The sequence below is a fragment of the Cryptotermes secundus genome, unplaced genomic scaffold, assembly GCF_002891405.2.
Source record: "Cryptotermes secundus unplaced genomic scaffold, Csec_1.0 scaffold501, whole genome shotgun sequence".
Lineage (NCBI taxonomy): Eukaryota > Metazoa > Arthropoda > Insecta > Blattodea > Kalotermitidae > Cryptotermes > Cryptotermes secundus.
In genome coordinates, this window is record NW_019725007.1 from 255,839 (window position 1) to 277,998 (window position 22,160).

Below are 22,160 nucleotides of genomic sequence, written 5' to 3' on the forward strand. Positions count from 1 at the left end.
GATAATGATGACATAAAGGCACAAGCCACTATCTGATGATTTCGCATGCTCAGTTTATGACGGTTAGGCTGCACTCTTACTACCCCCCCCCACTTCACTGTCAAGTTTATTTTCACCCCAGTAAAGGAAAATCTGGCCGATCACGGTGGCCGCGCGATCTAAGGCATGAACTGTCATTCGCTCGCTCGAACGGGATCGTGGGTTCAAATCCCACTGAAGACATGGCTGTCTGTGTGTGTTTATTTTGTGTTTGTGTTGTCCTGTGTGCAGGTAGCGGCCTTGCGACGGGCTGATCCCCCGCCCAAGGAGTCCTACCGTTGTGTAAAAAAGATTACGAAACTTAAGAAGAGGCCAGGACCCAACAAAGGGCTGTAGAGCCATTGTTGAAGGATTTAAAGGAAATTCTACTACGTCATTAAAAAACTGAATCATGTTGATGACCATTACATCTTCAAATTTTGAACTTCCTTCCTTTGTGACCGGTCAAGTATCGCGTGGAAATGGCGACTCCTGCTTGAAGACTGCGGACGTGACTGTGTGCGGATAGGACAAGACTATCGCACGCTTCGGGGGGGGGGGGTGATACGTGAATATGGCGCAGTGATGAAAAGACAGGGAGCACGGGAAAGCCGACGAAACTGGGGGGGGGGGGNAAATTTCTCCACGAATCTCACATGAAGTCAGCGGTGACTGAAGCCGAGTCCTCACGGTACGAAGCCAGCGCCTCACCTCCTGGTCTATGTGATAACACTGCATATTTACCTTGCGCTGGTTCCTCGTTCGCTGATTTTTCTACTCTGAAGATGGAGGTGACACGTTCCGCCGAAACGTCGGTACAGATCTACACGGCGTCACATCCCAGAAGACGGTATTCTTCATAGTCACCGCCGTGAAAACTTCAAATCCTACAAATTTAGAGGATAACTGTTACGTTTAATTTCAGCACGCTACAGCGTTCAGTGACCGGATGGCTAGAGAACAACCAATTAGAAACCAAGGGCAAAACTGTCCCTATGATTAACTAATTAAGCAATACGCCATGAAGACGTATGGGGGAGCGGATGTATGGGTCCACATTTTCTTGACCTAGGCACTAGTTGGAGGTGAGCTTCACCCACGGGGAAATAGCTCCAGGTATCCATTGGATAGGAGGTTGTCTGTCTAAAGTCTGTCTGGACGACGTGGAGAAGAGAAAATTCTTGACCATACCGGGACTTGAGCTCCGACCCCTTGGTCGTCCAGCCCGTAGCCAGTCTCTATACCGACTGAGCTATCCCGACTAGAAAGCAACGTACGAGCCATAATAAAAGGCGACCTCGTATTTTTCCAACGACAAAACGAGGAAGGAAGCTTAATTTGTAATCGAAATTTAATATGTCTTTAGTTCTGAATATTGTTAAGCAAAATTAATGAAAAGTATTGACACATGTAGACGTGTTTTGGATTGGATGCTTGGATTTATTGACATCTTACACACACACACACACACACACACGACTTGGGACTCCTGGCAGCGGATTTATAACAGTCTCACAGTCAGTTCAAATCACGCATGAAGTCTTCTTTGCACCGCCGAATTCATTATTCTGCAACTGCCAACTCCGAAGACTCGACTCGGTTCAATTCCTCTGCTGCCAGGCCCATATCCTGGCAGGCTGGCGTCTCGAAACTCGACTCTTCACTCTATGCTGCAGCTGCCAGCTTTGGAACTCTTCTGCATGACCACTTTGCACGGATCACGCAGAAAAGACGGCCTCTGTTGTTAAGTAGGGGTGTTTACTGATCCGTTACCTAGGAGTGGACGTCCTATTATTGCGCGTGTTTGCTCCCGCGGGAATATGTTTACCGAGACGTTGCCTAACAATGGGTATATGAGTCACAGTATTATTAAGAAACAATAAATTCGAAAATTAATGCCTTAAATATAATTTTAGATATTTTCACCAATATCGTTAGAATTGACGATTAAAATGTCTCAATATCGCCTTCTTCATGCTTCTTCCTGAGGATCCAAATTATGGCTACCCCTCGTCTCTAAGAAACATCGAGCTGAGATATAACGTCACACCCGGAACAGGAAGCCGGAGTGCTACTGCGATATTGTGTTTGTACACGTCACAGGCAGGAAGTTCTGCCATTAAAATTGATGTCACGTTAGTTGAAGTTCGGTATTCATGCCCTGGTTTTTGATGACAGTTTCGACTAACCACTGAAACTCAGCTGACTGTTAACCAACCGACTTGGCATGTTTTTTGTCAATCTGAGTCCAAACCGTGACTGTTCCCAAGGTAACATAACCGTACTCTTGCCTGTGAGTCACCGTACCCTCGACAAACAAAGTACGACTTGATGCCTCTTGTGGACGTCGTTATCAACAAGACTGAGCAGGTTGTCCGGGCGCATATTCGGTTGGACTGCCAGCTATTCTGACAGAGATTTTAAATTGTTTCGTCAGACTCTTTATGCGGAAGTTGGACGCAACAATAGGATGTCAACTCTAAAGCAACGGATCAGTAAGCAAGCCTTGTCAATAACAGAGGGGCTGTGTTGTCTGCGTGGTTCGTGCCGAGGGGTTCTTAACGGACAAATAAAGCTACTAGAAACAGAACAAAGTCTGCTGTACTGGGCCTGGACTGACAGAGGCCCTGCATATATTGTATATACATTTTTAACATGTTTAACGTGTAAAATGTAAAAATCTTTTACATTATGACAAATGACTTACTACTGGAGACAATGACTCTAACAGAAGACAGACCCGTCCTCTCGTCAGAGAGGACGCCCCACAATAACAAGTCAATAACTGTCAAACAGTAATAGATTTCTGGTCATGAGCCCTAGATGGGGCTCGACACCAAGACTGACTGACTGACCGTCAGTCGCAATGTGACTTTGACTTGGCGTTTGACGGTTGTCGAGACTGGGTCGAGTACTGGAGATGGCAGTCAAAGATGAATGAGAAGAAATGACAGGAAGGGAATTAGGCTGTGAAAAAGAATACTTCATATGTGATTTGAAGTGACAGTGAGACTGTTATAATTCCGTTGCTAGGATAAGACAAGTGAAGACTGAGAACCCTAGTGCGTGTGGAATGGTGAACTGGAAAGAGTGTAGATCAGCGATAGCGCTTATCACCTGTAGCTCCGAACTGTATGAATGTATAAGGTGCAATAAATCCAGTCATCCAATCCAAAACCCGTCTAATAAGTGACGCGCCCAACCCCATACATTCTGACAGTATATTGAAAGAGATCATGGCGACTTCCTTCCAAATCTTTTGAATTCATTTTAATTATTACCTTTCCGTCTTATGTGGCGTTATGCAACCTCTGCAGTTGAAATGGAGCCATAAAATAACGTAAGATATTACTAATATTTTTCTGAACTTCCTCAGAAAACAACGCTCTGTTCAATTAGTCTGATTTATACAAGCAGGTTATATATAGGTATAACTGCTGATAGTTCTGATTGTTAACAGAGGCTGTACGATAGCGTCAACCACAAGTCAATAGGCTTTGCGGTAAATTAAAGGATTAACCCATTTCATGGGGCGGAGAATTGGTCAAAAAATCCTTCCACCTTTCACGGAGCTCGACAATTCATTTACATTCATGAGGGCTCTATGCTCTATGAGCATAAATGCTGCAGCTGAAATTTAGGCCCACAGAGAACCCTACGTTGAGACTAAGAAACGTGATGGGGATACCCTCAAGATATCTGATAAAATATCCCAACATTCTCTATAGTACAGCCCGCACATTTCATACAGGCTAATATGTAGTTCTGTGTCTTCTTGGGAGATCTATTGTCACGTGCATGGGAGGTACGCGTGACGAATATAACGGGTTCTAGTTCAGATGACTGGATTTATTGGCACTTCGGTTACAAGCTCCATTAATTACAATTAATACAGCCCTATATAGCTGATTTACAAAGTGTACAGTTCACCGTTGCACACGCACTAGGATTCTCAGTTTCCACTAGTCGTTTCCTAACAACGGATCTTAACACAGAAACTAGCGCTTCAGATCACTATGAAGTCTTCTGGTCATTTCATGTTCAATCACCCTGGAACCCCGGAACTCAACTAAGAACTCCGTCTACTACTCACTCCTCCAGCTCACGATTGTCCTCTATAAACCTTCGGCGCGGACCTACAGGAAACATGTTACGTGTTTCCTAACCCGCGCGTTCATTGGAGCGCTGACTGTTGCCTAGCAACGAGCTATAAACATACGCCCTATTGTTGCGTGCGCGTATCGCCATTGGCCGGCAATGCGCTGACAGTCACACTATTTGCTGTTTGTTTGAGTAGAAGATACAAGAAAAATTGCGCAATGAATTTTTGTATCTTTATTTATCTTCGGCACACATATCTAATTACTATTATGACTTGTTCTAGTTTTACATTGTTAGTCACGTTCGATTGTTATTTTATGTGTCGAGGAACTCGTAAACCTTCAATATGTGCCCAATTCATATATTTGCCTATCTCAACCAAACTTTCCATGAATTGACCCATGTTTGATTTGCGTAAATATGTATATGTTATTCATTCCAGCATGGATGTTCCAGACCAATGTATTGACAGAAAAATTATAAATATAAAATACAGTCACCTGTACCACGAAATGAAGACATCTATTTGATCCTTGCGCGCGCATAAATGTGTGTTTGTAAACGTTGGACCAGTGGTGTTATTATTGTAAGTCACTAGCAAAAAAAAGAAAGCTTTATGCAGAGGTTATGTACAAAGTGGGGCAAGAAATGAACAGTATTTGATTTAGTGTTAAATACTGAACCATGCATTGAACGATGTTTTCTAACATGGTAACACAGTAGTTCTTACTCTTCCCGAGTGCACTATTGTCGCGCTGTTACTGCTCATGCGCCAGTTTACACAAGATGGCTGACAAAGGAACACTGTCTGTAGAAAGCACAAAAAAACACTGTTGTCCTTTACTGAAATATGAAGCGTTGTGGTCACACAGAGGCGGTTTCGTGACCATTTTGAAACGCGATGGGCGCCTTCATTCAAATCAGGCCGCGTCATAGCTCAAGCGGTTAGTCGCTGGTTTCACACCGGGGCGGCCCGGGTTCGAACCCGGGTCTGGTCAAGTGGGATTTGTGGTGGACAAAGTGGCGTTGGGATGGGTTTTCTCCGAGTACTTACTTTGGCTTACCCTGCCAATCTTCATTCCACCAAATTCTCCATCATCATAATCACACGGGGCAGGTACAATAGGCCAATGAATGGCCGCCGTGCCGAGTGCACCCAGTTGGACTCCACCCCCCACTAAGTGAATTAATTCATTCAAATCAATTCATAAAATTTATAACCAGTTTAATAATGATGGTTCAGTGTTGGAGAGAAAACGTCGCCGGCCTTCATCTGTGCGTTCTCCGGAGAACATTAGCGCTGCAAAGAAGCCCCAGTAAATCAACAAGGAAGGCTGGAACACAACGAGGAAGATCCACACGACCGGTGCAACGCATATTGAAGAGAGATTTGAATTTGTATCCATATAAAATGGGGGACACGCTGTAGCATAGTTGGTTGACGGACCATGCTACAAGTCGGAAGGTCGCGGGTTCAAGTCCCGATGAGGTCATTGGATATTTTCAGTTAACCTAATCCTTCCAGCCGCACTATGGCCCCGGGGTCGACTCAGCCTCTAACAGAAATGAGTACCAGGAAATAATTAAATAATTTCCCTGGCGAGTAAAGCGCGGCCGGCGCGTAAGGCTGACAACCTTACCGCCATCTTTGAGCCGATTATCTAGATAAAGTGGGACCCTCAACGTCACACGGCCTGTTACAGGGATAGCTTTACTTTACTTCTTACTTTGTCCAACCAAAATAACAGTACTGCCTACACTTACAGCTCGAAACGTTCCCACCTCATGATTCAAGGTACGCGGGTTCAAACCCGGCGGAGGTCGTGGAATTTTTAAGGGCGGAAAAATTCAGGGAACAAGTCCTCCGGGAGGGACTTTAAGCCGTGGGTTCCGTGTCGTAGCTTTACGGCACGTAAAAGATCCTCATGTCTCTAGGAGACCTCTGAGCAAAATTAGGCCAAGTTTCCCGCCCAACTAGTTACCAATTCCTCCGGTAGATGGGGGAAGTATCAGGTACCACTGCCAGAGGAGGGGGGGACCTCTCTGGCAGAAAGGGACTAAAGCATTAGATACCACTGTCAAGCAGAGGGTAGAAACCTTGCTGGCAGAAAGGGACTAGGAACCCCTGCCAGAGGAGGGACGACCTCGCTGACAGAAAGGGACTAACTATTAGATACCACTGCCAGTAAGAGGTTGGAACCTCGCTAGCAGAAAGGGGCTGATAGTAAGCACCAGTACCGGTAGGGTATGGAGACAGAAATTAAAGGGGGACGCACAATGGACCAGTAACCGGTCTAAGTGCATGGGGAAACCCACCCCCTCAATACGGAATACGGAATACTTTCTTTGAGGTTTCCTAAAGGAAAAGATTTTTCTGAAGAAGCCGCAAACAATAATGGAATTGAGACCTGCAACGATATAACTGAGAATATGTGCCATCTGGTAACCAACATCACAGTTCGTGCTGAAGAAGTTGCCAGCCGTAATGGTGGTCATTCTGAACACTTGATTCACGGAGGATAAAACCATGAAATGGTTTTTCCTTTTGGTATGTTAGTTTCTAGTATTGTAATTGAAATAAAGATTTTATTAATAGATTTAATTTCGTGCGTCGATCTGCCCCACAGGCAATACGTTTAATGCACTGATAAGGGTACCTTTGATAATTTCGTGCATTACAACTACGTATATTAAGCAGTAAAATATTTCCAGTCTTGAGCTCATTTTCAGTCGTTTCTTTCATTTTCTCTCTTTATTTTATTTCGTTTCGCTTGTTTTCCATTGCTCATTTCTTCGTGGATTTTTAAGAAGCCATTCTGCATGGCTACATAGATAATGCTGTATTTCCGCCACATTCTTAAAATTATGTAGTCTATATAAAAATAGATGTTTACGTTGCAACAGAAAACTTGGGTTTCATATTTTTCTTCCAAGTGTGGGGGATACAATATAGAAAACTACTATAATTTAGCATTTTATGTCGTGAATAGGAACGTTATTATATTTTCAAAATATACAAAGTTTCTGGAGGGGGCGTGCCCCATACCTAATAATTTAGGTGGGATTGCGCCCCCTCGCCCTTAGGCTACCCCATATTTGTTTGTTAAATTAGCAGGTCCATAGCACAACGCTAAATTACAACACCCGCAAGCAAACAGGGAACACGCAACACGACACACGATATACCCTGAGAATAAGAGGAACGACTCCCATAGTGGTGAAACTGTGCGCGGTGTTAGCATTGGGGCAGATAAGATAAATAATCTTAACAAGTTTTTAGTATATACATATATATTTATTATAATTGACGAATATTTTTAAATACTTTTTACATTTTACAATGACGTAATGGCAAGCAATGAAATAGATTAACGTAAATGGAGCACCTGATGATGGCACTGTAGTGCCGAAACATGTTGTGAAGTGGCAGGTGAAATTGAGTGCACTAAAAGACGGACACTGCTTACATATAATGGACAAAGATCAGTGCAACAGGACGCTAAAATACAACATTCTAAATTTATTAGTATCTTCTTTCAGTAAAAGGCAAGGTAATGCTATCTCTGTAACAGACCGTGAAGGCCCATAGGGTTGTGAGACGTCAAGGTTCCAACATTTTCTAGACAATCGGCTCACAGAAGGCGGTGAAACTGTCAGCCTTACGCGCCGGCCGCCCTTTACCCCTCAGGTAAATTCCTGGTACTCATTTCTGTTGCAGCCTGAGCCGATCCCAGGGCCATAGTGCGGCTGGAAGGATTAGGTCAATTGAAAAAAAAATCCACCTTTTAGTGCATTTAAAAATACAGAAATTGAAATCCTGGTAACACCCGCATCCAATCCCGTCCACTGTTCCGTGCATCACACTGTTCCGTGCATCACACTGTTCCGTGCATCACACTTTCCGGGCATCACACTGTTCCGTGCAGCACACTTTCCGGGCATCACACTCTTCCGTGCAGCACACTGTTCCGTGCATCACAATTTCCGTGCATCACACTTTCCGGGTATCACACTGTTCCGTACATCACAATTTCCGTGCATCACACTTTCCGGGCATTACACTGTTCCGTGCATCACACTTTCCGGGCATTACACTGTTCCGTGCATCACACTGTTCCGTGCAGCACACTTTCCGGAGCCTCTGCCTACAGTTAATGAACAGCCAAGTACACATAGACCCAAACATCCTGAACCAGAGTGGGGCAGAATCGCTCTGTATCCTTTACATTTCCATCATTCATGATCATTGTGCCATTTGACGCCGTGTAACTTATACATCTGCTAAGATACATTTATTTTATTGCTAGTGGGGTGGGACTAAGTCCCTTGTACTGCGGCCACTTCTGGCCTATTGTACCAGCCCCAGATGATAGGTGAGGGTGATTGTGGAGCAATTGGTGGAATGAAGATTGGTAGGGGAAACCGAAGTACATGGAGAAAAGCAGCCCCAACGCCACTTTGTCCACCACAAATCCCACTTAACCAGACCCGGGATCGGGAAGCCAGCGACTAACCGCTTGAGCTATGGTGCGGCCCTAAGATACGGTTAAAACGTACCGAACTAGACTGCAGTGAGATCTTTTGACAACTCCCAGCAGATCGAAAGATTTGCAGGAAGATGTCAGACAATCACACTGCAGTTAGTGCTGGTTCTATCGAGTTCTGTGCTTATCTTCCCATAATATCACAGTACAAAATGAGATTATTTAACCGACTAATTTCGATAGAACTCTGCACAGCGCGCTGTGTACTAAATTTTGCGCAGCCGTTTTGATTTTTCTCTCTAAAAAATCTGAGATTTTTCAGTCGGTATAGCGACTGGCTACACGCTGTAGAGCAAGGATCAGATTCCCGGTAGCGTCCAGGGTCCAGGGCCCACCCAGCCTCCTATCCAATCGGTACCGTGGGCTCCTTCCGCGGGGGTAAAGCGGCCAGGGCGTAAAGCTGATCCCTCGCCTCCATCTCGTGCGGAGGCCGAGAAAGGTGGAGCTGCACTTCCCCTTTCAGACGTGCCTTCATGTTATAGTGCTTAATTATTTTAGCACGGGGACAATTTTATCTTTGCTTCTTATAAAGGCCATTTTACTGCAAAGCATAAATGGACGCATACCTTCTGAATCCATCAACCGATTTAGATAAATTTATACATTTATTATCATTGGCTTTAAGTTTCGTTTACTTTAATACCTCTGAATCATCGTTTTGCTTAGACGCCTAATTGAACCTCTGCGCAGACTTACACTGCACCGAGACTTTCAACAGGCATTTCACGAAAGGTATTCAGGAACTCAGGTCACGTGAGTATCGCCATATGTAAGTTTCGTGCATTATGAATATTTTTTGTGATATTTTACTAAAGCGCCTAACTGAACTTTCAAGTATGCGCCTATGTTTCGAGTAATTTTAGGAATTTCAATGGGAGTTAATATGTGCTGATATAACTGTGTGTGTGTGTATTCACTTTAATTCGTTTTAAACAGAAATTATCTAGCGGATAAATCGATGAGTATCTCCACAAATATTCAACTGAAAGAAAAATGTTGTTAACAGAAGTTATGATGGCCCATAAAGTACACACGTACCGTACAATGTTTCCATGAAATTAAAAGTGTCTGAGAAAATAATAATTCGAGTAATGGTAGCAACTACATATGCACTACACGGAAAGCATTACCCAACCTGCCATCTAGCAGAGATCCACTTGATTGACGACGTATTTTACACTAGATAAAGAAGAGACACCGACCAAGGTGGCTCAGGCGATAACGCTTCTTACTTACATTCGGAAAGTGCCATGTTCGATCCCAGCCGAATAACAACTACTCTGCCTGAGGTTCTTAGTTTCTCAGACCCTGAAGGCAAATGCAGGAATATGTAATGATCGCTTCTTTGTACATCCTTTCGAATTAATTTTTATAATTGTCATCCCTCTATTCAATGCCATGCAGTCTGGGATAAAAAACAGCGTCGTTAAATAAACCATAAATAAATAAATAAAACAGATGTCCTCCACTCCAAAGATTACATTTGTTCTTTTGTTTTATTCAGAATATTTCTGAAGTTGGACACGGTGCTCATGTAAAATCTGGCCTACTTTGGATCCATGTCTATAAATGCCTGCCAACTTTCTATTTGCAGACACCCAGTGACAAATTGAATCCAAACGTGTTTTGTGCATTAAATATGTAGACAGGAAAATAGGCTCTTCGTGCGAAATAAAAAAACTCCGGCCAAATATTTCAAATTTACGTAATATGACAAGATCTTTCTGTCTACTGTCTACAACTGTAAACATTAAAATACACAGAACTATAACTTTGCCTGTAGTTTTGTATGAGTGTCAAACTTGGTGACTGACATTAAGAGAAGAACATAGACTGAAGGCGTTTGAGAATGGTACTGAGGAGAATATTTGGACCGAGATACGAGGTTGGAGAGCTTTACAACTTCTACTATTCGCCGAATATAAGTAAAACTTCCAAATGGAGGAGGATGAGATAGGCAGGGCATGCAGTAGGCATAAGGGAACAGAGGAATACATATAGGATTTTTGTGGGAAAGCCAGAAGGAAAGAGATAGTAGGAAGACGTATACATAGGTGTGAATATAATATTAATATGGAAATAGGATGGGGTAGGATGGACTGAATTCATCTGGCTCAGGACAGGGACTAGTGGAGGCTCTTTGTGATCATGGTAATGAACCTTCTGGTTTCATAAAATGCTGGAGAATTCCTGAATAGGAGCGCAACTGGCGGCTTCTCAAGGACTCAGTTAGCTACAGCACGCAGACAAAGGCAGCTACTGTCTAAGTTTCATGCCATTATTGAAGACGCCTGGCATACATAGGCCATGTTCGTTACGTAAGAGTGCTCACTCAAATAACCAACACATATCCCGACACCCCCAAATCCTTAACCCAGACCTTGCTCCTCCTCGGATTTAAAAATATCACATAGCAAAAATCAAGGGCTCCCGGGTCGTTTTATTTTGGGAGCTTCACCGCTTTTCAAAGAAGGGAGAGGAGTCGGTTATGGGGAGGGGCATTTCTCATACTGTGCCTCTAAATAGGATCTCACGAGGAACAGAGAATACCTTATAGAAGGGAACTTAGATGTGCATCTCATGTGTCTATTGTAAAAAATGTGAAGCCACGCCTAGAAAACAGGACCGCGCAATCAGAGAGAAGCGTTTGGAGCGTAACAAGTGACTAAATCCATTTCGCATCTACAGAAGTTGTGTCTAGTTGTAAACGAGTTGGATTTAGACCAAGGTTCAGAATTTTCGAAACGTTTAGACTTGGCACTTTTTCCCATGCGGTTAGTGACAACACACTGACAAAAAAAAATCTACAAGCTACAAATATGCAGTACTAGCTCCAGCGCATAGAACCGACAGATAGTCAAAGATATTATTTACAGATATCCGAATGCTTGTCACCGTGTTCACAAAGTTCGTGTTTGTATTATGTACCAGTTTAAACTAATCCACACTTCTACACTTTTCCCTTTAAACATTTGAATATTATCCTTCTATCTGCGTCCAGATATCCCTAGTGGTCTTTTTACTTCACGTTTTCCAACTAATTTAATTATGCATAATTCACTTATCCCTTGGTTTTATGTACCACATGTTTCATCCTCCTTAATCTAATAATATTTGTTGAAGAGTGTAATTTATGAAGTTCTCCATGTTCGTGTTGTTCGTGTTGTTACTTTTTCTGTCATGCTCAAATATTCTCGTCTGCGTTTGGTTTTCAAGTAACCACATTCTATATTTTTGTCTTATGGAACAGACGAAAACACAGACAAACACTATTAAGCACTTCAGCAGAGAAACAACAAAACTCCGTGCCCTGTAGTCCACAGGCGAACTATAGCGACCGAACGATCGCCGCTTGTCGGCGAAGTTAGTGCAAACTTTGGCGGATAGAGGGTGTCGCGTGGTCAGCGCAACGGATCCCCACGGCCGTTAATTTCAGTTTTCTAGACCGGAGCCGCTATTTCCTTGAAATAGCTCCTCAATTGTCCTCACGAGGCTGAGTCAACCCCGGTCCAGACCCACTGCTTCTCATGAAATCTGGTGGCACCGGGCATCGAACCCGGACCTCAGGATCTGTAGCCAGGAACTCTGACCACTATGCCACAGAGGAGAGAGAGATGAAAGGCAAAGTTATCCCTGTGCTTATCTAATCAAGCACCAAACCGTGAACACGTGTGGGGGAGTGGATGTATAGACCCACGTGTTCTTGACTTCTGCACTAGTTGGAGGTGAGTGGTCAGCTTCATGGCCCGGCCGCTTTACCTCCAGTGAAGAGGTCCTGCTACCCACTGAATAAAAGGCAGAGTGGGCCGCAGAATCAGCATGGACGGTGTGGAACCCTCGGTCATCCAGCCCGCAGACACTCGCTACCCCTACTCCCATTCCTAATATAAAAAGGGAGTCGGTATAGCGAGGGGTCAGAGTTCGAGCCCCGGTAGGGTCAATAATTTTCACTTTTCTAATCGTCGAGACCGGCTCTGGGGTCCACCAAACCACCTATACAAAATGGGTACCGGGGGCTTGTTCCCGGGGCTAAAGTGGCCACTCACCTCCAACTAGTGCCGAGGACAAGAAACTGTGGGTCTATACATCCACTCCCCCATACGTCTTCATGGCGTAGCGTTTCATTACTTAAGCACAGGGACAACTTTACCTTGTTACTTTTATGTACAGACTCCACTGTCAATCCCAAACATTTATTTTTGTCATTTGCCTTTATGCCTGACGCAGAATATCCGGACTTTATGCTCCAGAACACTGGAGTCCATTATTTACGTTCATTGGATCGCGACGAAAGGGCATGCTGCTTCGATAGGTCGACTTGACTCGCCACTTTTATATTCCTGAAGGTCGCAGTCACAGACACCTCGATATCTCCCCCCTCCACACAGGGAAAGACTCGATATACCACGAAGGCTTGCGCATGCGCTGTGAAGATACAGACCAGGTCACACGAAGTCGAGTTTATGCATTTATCGGAATTCCTAGTTGTTTTTCGAGAGACATTCGGAGGTGTACACAATAACTCGACAAATTCTAATTCCTGCAGATGCAAAATATGTTCCCTCAATGGTACAGAATTATGCACGTGTACATTCAAGGTAAATATACTAGCCCAGATCTTTAGGCTTTGCAATGTGAATGTCAGTGCAGTGGTAACACGTCATTTTCTTATTCGGGATAACCCCCGCTCGAATCTCGAACGTGGGACAGCGTATCATGACTAAAATTTTCGTAATTTTTGTCCGTTTCTTCAGATAAATGACAAAGGCAGTATCACAAAATAGGCCATTAGTACTTTCTTCCTCATTATCACAAAACATCCTAGTACTTGATAATTACACAGGTAATTTACACAATTTAAAAAACATTGTTTAATAAAAATAAACGCTGGGACAAGCAAGAAAAAGTATGTATCACAGACATAACATCGATGTATCGATATGAATTATCGTAAATAGAAAACGAGGAATTTCGAGAACCATTATGGTTATCCCACATTTCACAAACTATACGAGTATTGACTGAACCGGCATTGACTGAGGTGACGTGTTTCTCATATCTGCTACCATAGCGCTGCTATACAGCTAACCCCCATCCTTACACTATCGATCCTTTGTATTATCGATAACTCGTTGAACGATGCGAAGTCATGATCGAAACCATCTCTGGAATCGATAAGCTCATCGTCAACGTTGATTCGTCGGTCACTGGCTCGTAACAGTGCGGTAAATTTACTGATTATTTCGGGTTGATACGGCGGAGGGGAGATGTGTTACTGGAAACCACAGTTTCTATGTATATATGTAAGTGGGTTTATCCTACTTGCCATAAAATCAATCGAAGGATGACTTCACCACGTCTGGTAGGACCAAAACACTGACAATATGCTTGTTAAAAATACCACTTAGAAGTTAAAACACGACTAGACCAAATTATAAACGTATCAATTCCACTAATGCGAAATATAAGTTTATAAGATACAAGTTTTCGATAATTTAGGCCTTAAGATTCGCTACATTACGCACGACATTCAGATGACATGTCCCACTCTTAAACTCAGGTGTTAAAACCGGAAGCAGTAACGGCTTGGGGTTCAAACAGACATCAGATGTGACCTCAAGATTCTGATTAGCGATTACTGTATGCACTCACACAGCGGCCCCCGTAACTCAAGTTACGCGGGTTCAAACCCGGGGGAGGTCGTGGAATTTTTAAGGGCGGAAAAATTCAGGAAACAAGTCCTCCGGGAGGGACTTTAAGCCGTGGGTCCCGTGTCGTAGATTTACGGCACGTAAAAGATCCTCATGTCTCTAGGAGACCTCAGAGCAAAATTAGGCAAAATTTTCCCGCCCAAGTAGTTTCCAATGCCAGCAGAGGGCCGACCTCGCTGGCAGAAAGGGGAGATGGCGGGCACCAGTATCGGTAAGGTATGGCGACAGTAGAAATTAAAGGGGGGCGTACAAAAGACTATTAGTCGCGGTGCATGGGGAAACCCACCCCCTCTATACTGAATAACTGAAATGAATGCACTCACACAATTGAGGAAAGCTGAGGATATCGTCTCAAAATTATACAAACAAGCTAAATCTTACACATATCTGATATTAATTCACTTTTATACAACAAAGATCAATTAAGCAACATTAAAAAACATAACTGTTTTTCCACACATGATCTCATTGTTCTCATTTCTAACAATAAACACCACTTTTACAACAAAATATACAAACAATACCAGTCAGCCTTTAATCCTTTCCACTTTGCGCCTTTTCAAACCTCTTCTCGTCTGTATTTGCTACTTATGAAGTTCAGTGAAACAGATCACCCATGCTCTCAATGGCCGATTAACTTACCAACAACGGCATTTCTAGAGATAAAAATAAGCTATCGTTATTTTTCAGCAAATCACCGGCCACACAACATAAGAGAACAGAAATACGATACTAATATACATGTATATTATAGCTCAGTAAAAAATAGGCATATAGACGAAAAGAGAGGTTATGTTGTCCCACAATTTCGTAAGCATTAAACATCGATTTTACATGCATACGTGCACACAAGTGAGGACGCTGTCGGCAGCAGAAGCCAAGAAATACTTTAAGAGGATAAGTGACTCCAAAATTTATTAGCGTTTTTACAGAATTTCTCCATGGGATCCTGCTGTGAGACAGTTCAACCCAGTCCACATCTTCACAACTTTTATTTTCAAGATCCGTTTTCACGTCACCCTCTAAACCTATGTCTAGGGTCTAGACCTTCCAAGCAGTCTCCTCCCGTGACATACGTGTATACTGTCAAAACATGTGTATGAATTTGTAACATTTCCATGCATGATGTATGCTTATCCAAATTAGTGTAGGCCTATGCCATTTTTGGGAAGAAACTCCATTTCAGCAGGATCACTAGTGATTTGCTAAGAAAGATAGACTAGAGCTACATAATTCAGACTACTCAAATTTACATAAGCGAGCCCGTCGTCGCCCTGCATTACGGTATTACTTACAGACACTAGAAAAATTTCTAACGCGTGTAGTACCAGTAATTTCAGTTAAAGTAACAAGAAAGTCTCATTGAATTCAACGCTGCCCGGCAACGGCTTTAGCAAAGTCTCTTCGACGAGTGCTTTCATTTGGAATGTTGACGGCAATATATGCCATGCTCTTTCAAATCCGTATCGAGTTTGTAGGAAATATTCAGCAGCATAACTGTACTATAGTTAGTGAGCATCGTGGCCGCGTGGGTATGGCTTATGCATAATATTCTGAAGTTCCCGGAGACCGGCCATCTTGTCTGATGCCTTTTGCGTCTTTTCTGAGCCTCTCCTTGCAAATATCTGGATACTGTAAGAAAGTAGGCCACGGCCGCTCCCTTCCATATCTTTTCTAATTCATATTCACTAATGATCCCAGAATATGACGTTATATTTTTTGAACTACTGAAAATGCAGTTAAATAAGTCGTAAGTAAGTAAATAAAAAATGAAAAATGAATAACGCCGATTCTATATAGCTCAAAGAACCACAATTACTATGCAATGTTGGGCCCTACTGCATACAAGGCGAGTAACAGCCCTAAGTTGGGCCGCGCCATAGCTCAAGCGGTTACTCGCTGGCTTCCCACCGAGGGTCTGGTCAAGTGGGATTTGTGGTGGACAAAGTGGCACTGTGGCAGGTTTTCTCCGAGTACTTCGGTTTCCCCTGCCAATCTTCATTCCACCAATTGCTCCACAATCACCCTCACCTATCATCTGGGGCTGGTACAGTAGGCCAGAAGTGGCTGCAGTACAAGGGACTTAGTCCCACCCCACTGGAAATAAAAAAAGAAATCCCAAAGTAAATGTTATTCACCTTCACAAAAGTTACTTATGCGTTAAGTCCTGTTGACAATGCTGATCTGAACATGGACTTCTGATTTTCAAAATCAAAACTGTTGTGAAATAATAATTGAAATTACAAAATTTAGGATTCCATTTTCCGCATCACGTAAAGGCATTCGTGTGTTTAAATACATGTTCAGGGGAAAATTTGGCGCATAAACTTAGTTCACATCACCTGCCTTAAATTATTGGACAAATTAATAAGGCGAACCTACATGAAGTATTACTTTCCTTTATCTCAGACAACACGTTCTATGGTGCAAATTTCACACAGTACTGTTAATACGTTAATAAAAGGGAAGTTAAGAGACGCATAGACGAAGAAGAGAACATAAACGAGATATGAAGGCGGGACCTCGTGGAGAAGGGCCCACCTGTAAAGCAAAGGAATGGCTGGTAGAATATGATATTATGAAGATTGAATGGTCAAACGTTTTGGCGGTGTGGACTGAAGTGAACTGGGTCAGTATGGAGTCGACTAGTGGACTTTCGTTGTTGAAGCAACGAATATTGAGGTCTCAGGGAAGAAGTAAACAGTTAACTGTACCTTGAGGAATGCAACTACTGTCACTGAAACACGACGTTGTTTCTATAGTCTTTGTAAAACGACAGTTCTGTAGCACATCACTAATTTGGTTAGACTCTTCTACACTGCGCATGTCAAATACAGTATTTCGCTGGAAAAATGTGAAAGGTATTAAAAAGTAAAAGAAGTAAAGGTATCCCTGTAACAGACCGTGGAAGCCCATAGGGTTGTGAGGAGTTGAGGTTCCCACATTTTCTAGACAATCGGCTCATAGATGACGGCAAGGTTGTCAGCCTTACGCGCCAGCCGCCCTTTACCCCCAACAATATTCCTGGTACTCATTTCTGTTAGGGGCTGAGTCGACCCCAGGGCCATAGTGCGGATGGAAGGATTAGGTCAATTGGGAAAAAAATCCAATGACCTTATCGGGACTTGAACCCGCGACCTTCCGACTTGTAGCATAGTGCCTCAACCAACTATGCTACTGCGTGCCCCCATGTGAAAGTTATTGCAGTATAAAATTGCATAAAATAGGGCAACAAAATTCGCATTCGGTCTATTTAATTTTGGAAGATGTGATCAATATTACAGATCACAGTGACCACGCGGTCTAAGGCATGAAATCTCCTCGCCCGCTCGAACGCTGGGATCGTAGGTTCGAATGCCACTCAAAGCATGGATGTTTGTCTGCGTTTATTTATTTTGTGTGTGTGTGTGTGTTTTCCGGTGTAGGTAGCGGCCTTGCGACGGGCTGATCCCCCGTCCAAGGAGTCCTACCGACTGTCTAAGATTAAGAAACTGAAGTGAAACGAAGCGTTTCAGGGATGCCCTATGTAAACAGAAACTCGTAGATACACAGAACAATATTAGAAATAGTGTACACTTTGTAATAATTTACAGGTATGACCAAACACCTGCTGAATAAAGGACATGTTGATTTTTAAATTATTAAATGACACTGTTTCAACTTAAACCTCTACGCCTGCATTAGTGGTGATGCGGCATATAAGGACGTTCTATTAGATAATATATACGTAACTCCTCATTCTAGAATTTCGTAAGAACACTGAGGAGACAGTGGCCGTCTGACCTACCACAACCCGCAGTTGATGAAGCTTAGAACCATCACCATTCCTCTACAGGGCCTGTCAGAGTATCATCAGCTGGTGACTTCTCTACTCAAGACACCTACTTAGAACAAATTTACTTATTACTCCAGATTATCGAGAGTGGATTGTAAATATGCCATTAATTAAATACAAAAATATTAGAATTCATTACTGAGCCTAATTGCGTTACATAAACGCCTACAAAAAGAATCATGAAACTTGTTTCTTTACTTCATTGCAACACAAAGTTGGGGGGTGGAGTCCAAGTGGGTCCACTCGGCACTGCCGCCACTGATTGGCCTATTGTACCTGCCCCGGGTGATTATGATGATGGAGAATTTTTTTGGTGGAATGAAGATTGGCAAGGGAAACCGAAGTACTCGAAGAAAACCTACCCCAGCGCCGCTCTGTCCACCACAAATCCCACTTGACAAGACCCGGGTTTCAACCCGGGCCGCCGCGGTGGGAAGCCAGCGACTAACCGCTTGAGCTATGGCGCGGCCTTAATTGCAACATATAAATGAAGTTATTGTGCCTCTGTTACTAAGCTGTTATACTGATTCAGCTGAGAAGGGCTGACCTTTATATTTCATTCCCTGTAGCAAAATAGTTACATCATGTATTCAAGAGTACCTGGTTTGAATCTCTGCAGGACTACCGATTATTTTTATATTTCTTTGCCATGACAGTACACTGAGACGGGCTGCGAGAGCCCCCCAAATTCTTATGTGTTCACCATGCATTATCTTCCCACATCATTCTACTCTATACAACCTATACAGTTGAAACAGTATCGTTAAATAAGTTACCAATCAATGGCAAGTTTAGCTCTTTTTCCAAGTAGTTGTTATACCATATGAAGCCTAACGATACATTTGTTAGTTTTGAGGATATATTACATTGGTTTTACGTCGAAATGAAGAGTCTATAACCTACATCACGTGATTCGGTTAAATCGTTTACTACGCAGTCATTTCGGTTGTTACTGTTGAACACGAGACAGCCAGTTCTTGCAAAATTGTCTTGTTGGCAGTTACACGCTGCAGACCGGAGAGGCGCAGAGAGGTACCCAGTTATTGTAGACTCAATCAAAATGCACAGAAAATTCATAATAATATATTAGTGAACATTATGCAAAATGCCCGTATTATTAAGAAGCTTCCACCATTTCTATAGCGGCTACGACCAAGCTAGGTGACAGTGTTCATCTAAATTTTTATCAGTTTCGCCTAAATTAGGCCGAATAGCATTTAGGGGCATGCTCATGGGTTTATTAAGTTTGCATAATTGAGAAGCGCGTGCGAAAATAATGTAACATGTTATTGAGAGGGGGCGTTTCCACTACGTTCTATGCAACGTGCCAGTAGCACTTAAGGGACGAGTCCCCCCACCCCCACCCACTTCTTTTCTTCAAGCCAGAAGCCATTCAGAAATAGATCCTGCAAGATTTGGTACATCTAAAAATAATAAGTTCCACTAAGTTGTTAGGTTAGCATGCTACAACATGTAAGAACACACCAAAACGAGAATAATTTTGCAACATTTTGTTGATAGTACTTACCCAAACTCTCTCCATGTTAAAGAGGCGTACCAAAGAGAAAACATGGTTGTTAGTCTTCTATACGAAAATAATAGAACTGATGAAGTTATACGTCTGAGCAGTCTTAACAGCTGATGCACTTACTAGTCTGGTTTATAGAGCGGCTTCAAAAAATATTCACCACTAGAAAAGGAATATAAAAGTTACATTATTTCAACAAAATCTGACCCAATTTTAAATCGAGGATTTATGACAGGTACCATGAACACATGTAATAGGTCACAGGGTCACAGCTCTACTGTCAATATACGTTTACACGAACTTCACTTGTTTCAAATTCGTAGCGCGTTTGTCAAATGTTTCTTGTTTTCAAGAGAACTGAGTATTTCACAAGGTTATGTGTTCGAAATCCCTAAGTGTACGCATGCTCTTTGTATGTTTGTTATTATGGAGTTTATTTCACTGTATATTTTTATAAATACGAAAGGTAATTTTACTGTAATTTGAATGAAATGTCACCTCGTTCAGAGCCGTGCTGTTTCACCAGCGGACTTGGCAATTACCGAAGACTGTGGTGTGCTGTATTCTCTATTGATCGTACTGTGGAGCTACTACGCCAATCCAGCCGACTGACTGCGCGGCTCGGAAAGGAGTCGAGATGTCTACGAGAGGGAAGAAACAGGAATGCGTATCAATTTATTGTCCACTTACCTGGGCCCATTTGACTGTTGAGCAGTAGGAATGACGTGATGTGAGCTGGACTGACATGCATGCACCTGAACTGCTCAACTACTATATATGGTGTAGCACATAAACACGGGAAGCACGCATTTCCATTATGTAATATCTTAGGCATTACATACATACAAGTGTCACTGTAGATCGGAACTTCTGAGGTTATTTCCATGTTTAATTTAATTGGCAAAATGTAAGATCTCTACGTGAAAGTAGCAATTCAGTGATCTTGCAGGAATAAAAAGAAAGCAATGTCTGAATTTCAAAATTAACGAGCCTAACAGTACCGACAGGAACAGAAATATTACAAGATTGCCGTTTTATGGGATGTGGCATCGTGTATATTTTGTGTGGACTGACGTTTCGGAGGAACGTATCGCCTCCATCTTCAGGGTAGAAAAATCCGCGAGCAAGGAACCAGCTTGAGCAGGTGGCTGCAGTCTGCAGGTTGGGTGGGCCTCAGAACCGGTCTGGACAACATGGAGAAGAGCAAATTCTTGACCCTACCGGGATTCGAACTCCGACCCATCGGTCGTCCAGCCCGCAGCCAGTCGCTATACTGACTCCTCATAACGTAATAGAACATATGGAAATATTATTTAAGTTCCCTACATTCACTGTACAGGTCGGCCAACAGTACCTCAGCTTAGTTATTTTGAGGGTGAAATTGCTACTGAAAATTTGAAAAGGTAAAAATGTACAAGCAGATCTATATATCAAACCGAATCAGACCTTGTAAGATTTGACGTTTTCACGGCAGTGACTATGAAGAATGCCGTCTTCTGGGATGTGGCGCCGTGTAGATATTGTGTAAACCGACGTTTCGGAGGAACGTATCGCCCCCCTCTTCAGGGCATAAAATATCAGCGAGAGAAGAAACAGCATAAAGAGGTGGCTGATTTTATGCCCTGAAGATGGAGGTGATACGTTCTTCCGAAACGTCGGTTTACACAATATCTACACGGCGCCACATCCCAGAAGACGGCATTCTTCAGAATCAGAAGGGTAAACTTTACCTTGTTAGGTTTACGTACTTGTTCAGTCTACTTGGAAATGCCTGAGGAAGAAATGTCACAGCAATGGATGGAACGTCTTATGGTATTTATTTATAAGCTGGAGGATTCAGTGGAATCGAGTAATTCTTGAGGTATACTTTCTTTTGTCAGTTACATACAACATTTTGGGAGCACGTGGTAGCGCAGTTACAAGCCGGAAGGTCGCAGGTTCAAGTCGCGATGAGGTCATTGGATTTCTTTCAATTGACCTAATCCTTCCAGCCGCACTATGGCCCTGGGGTTCACTCAGCCTCTAACAGAAATGAATACCAGGAATTAATTAAATAATTTTCCTGGGGAGCATAGCGTGGCCTGCGCGTAAGGCTGGTTAACCTGCAAACCAGTGAAGATTGTCCCTGAACCTAGAAAGCCAAACATTTTATTGAATCGCAGATCAAACTTTCTTAACTGGAGTTTAACCCTCCACAGATATGTATTGCTATTTTTAAAATAGGCCATGGTTTCTTATTTATCTGTTCTGTTCTATCTTCTACATTAAAATAAGAGACCAGAAATGTAAATTAATAAATAAAGTGTCAAATTCAAGACTAATGAAATATAATATGTAGGAACTATGCAACCGTCAACACAACAAATATTTCAGTATTACATTTAGATCTTTATTTAGTGCGACATGTTTCAATAACTATACGT

The 22,160-nt window shown here is 42.7% G+C and overlaps 1 protein-coding gene across 1 annotated transcript in view; it reads right to left on the minus strand.

The window, feature by feature from the left end:
- Positions 1 to 20,014, minus strand: part of LOC111863183 (arginine kinase) — a 189,294-nt gene extending 169,280 nt beyond the window's left edge. The window contains exon 1 of the mRNA XM_023849251.2: positions 19,738 to 20,014. Within this exon, the coding sequence (XP_023705019.1) occupies positions 19,738 to 19,781 (44 nt within the window). The 5' untranslated portion in view covers positions 19,782 to 20,014. The remainder of the gene's footprint in view (positions 1 to 19,737) is intronic.
- Positions 20,015 to 22,160: the final 2,146 nt, after the last annotated feature.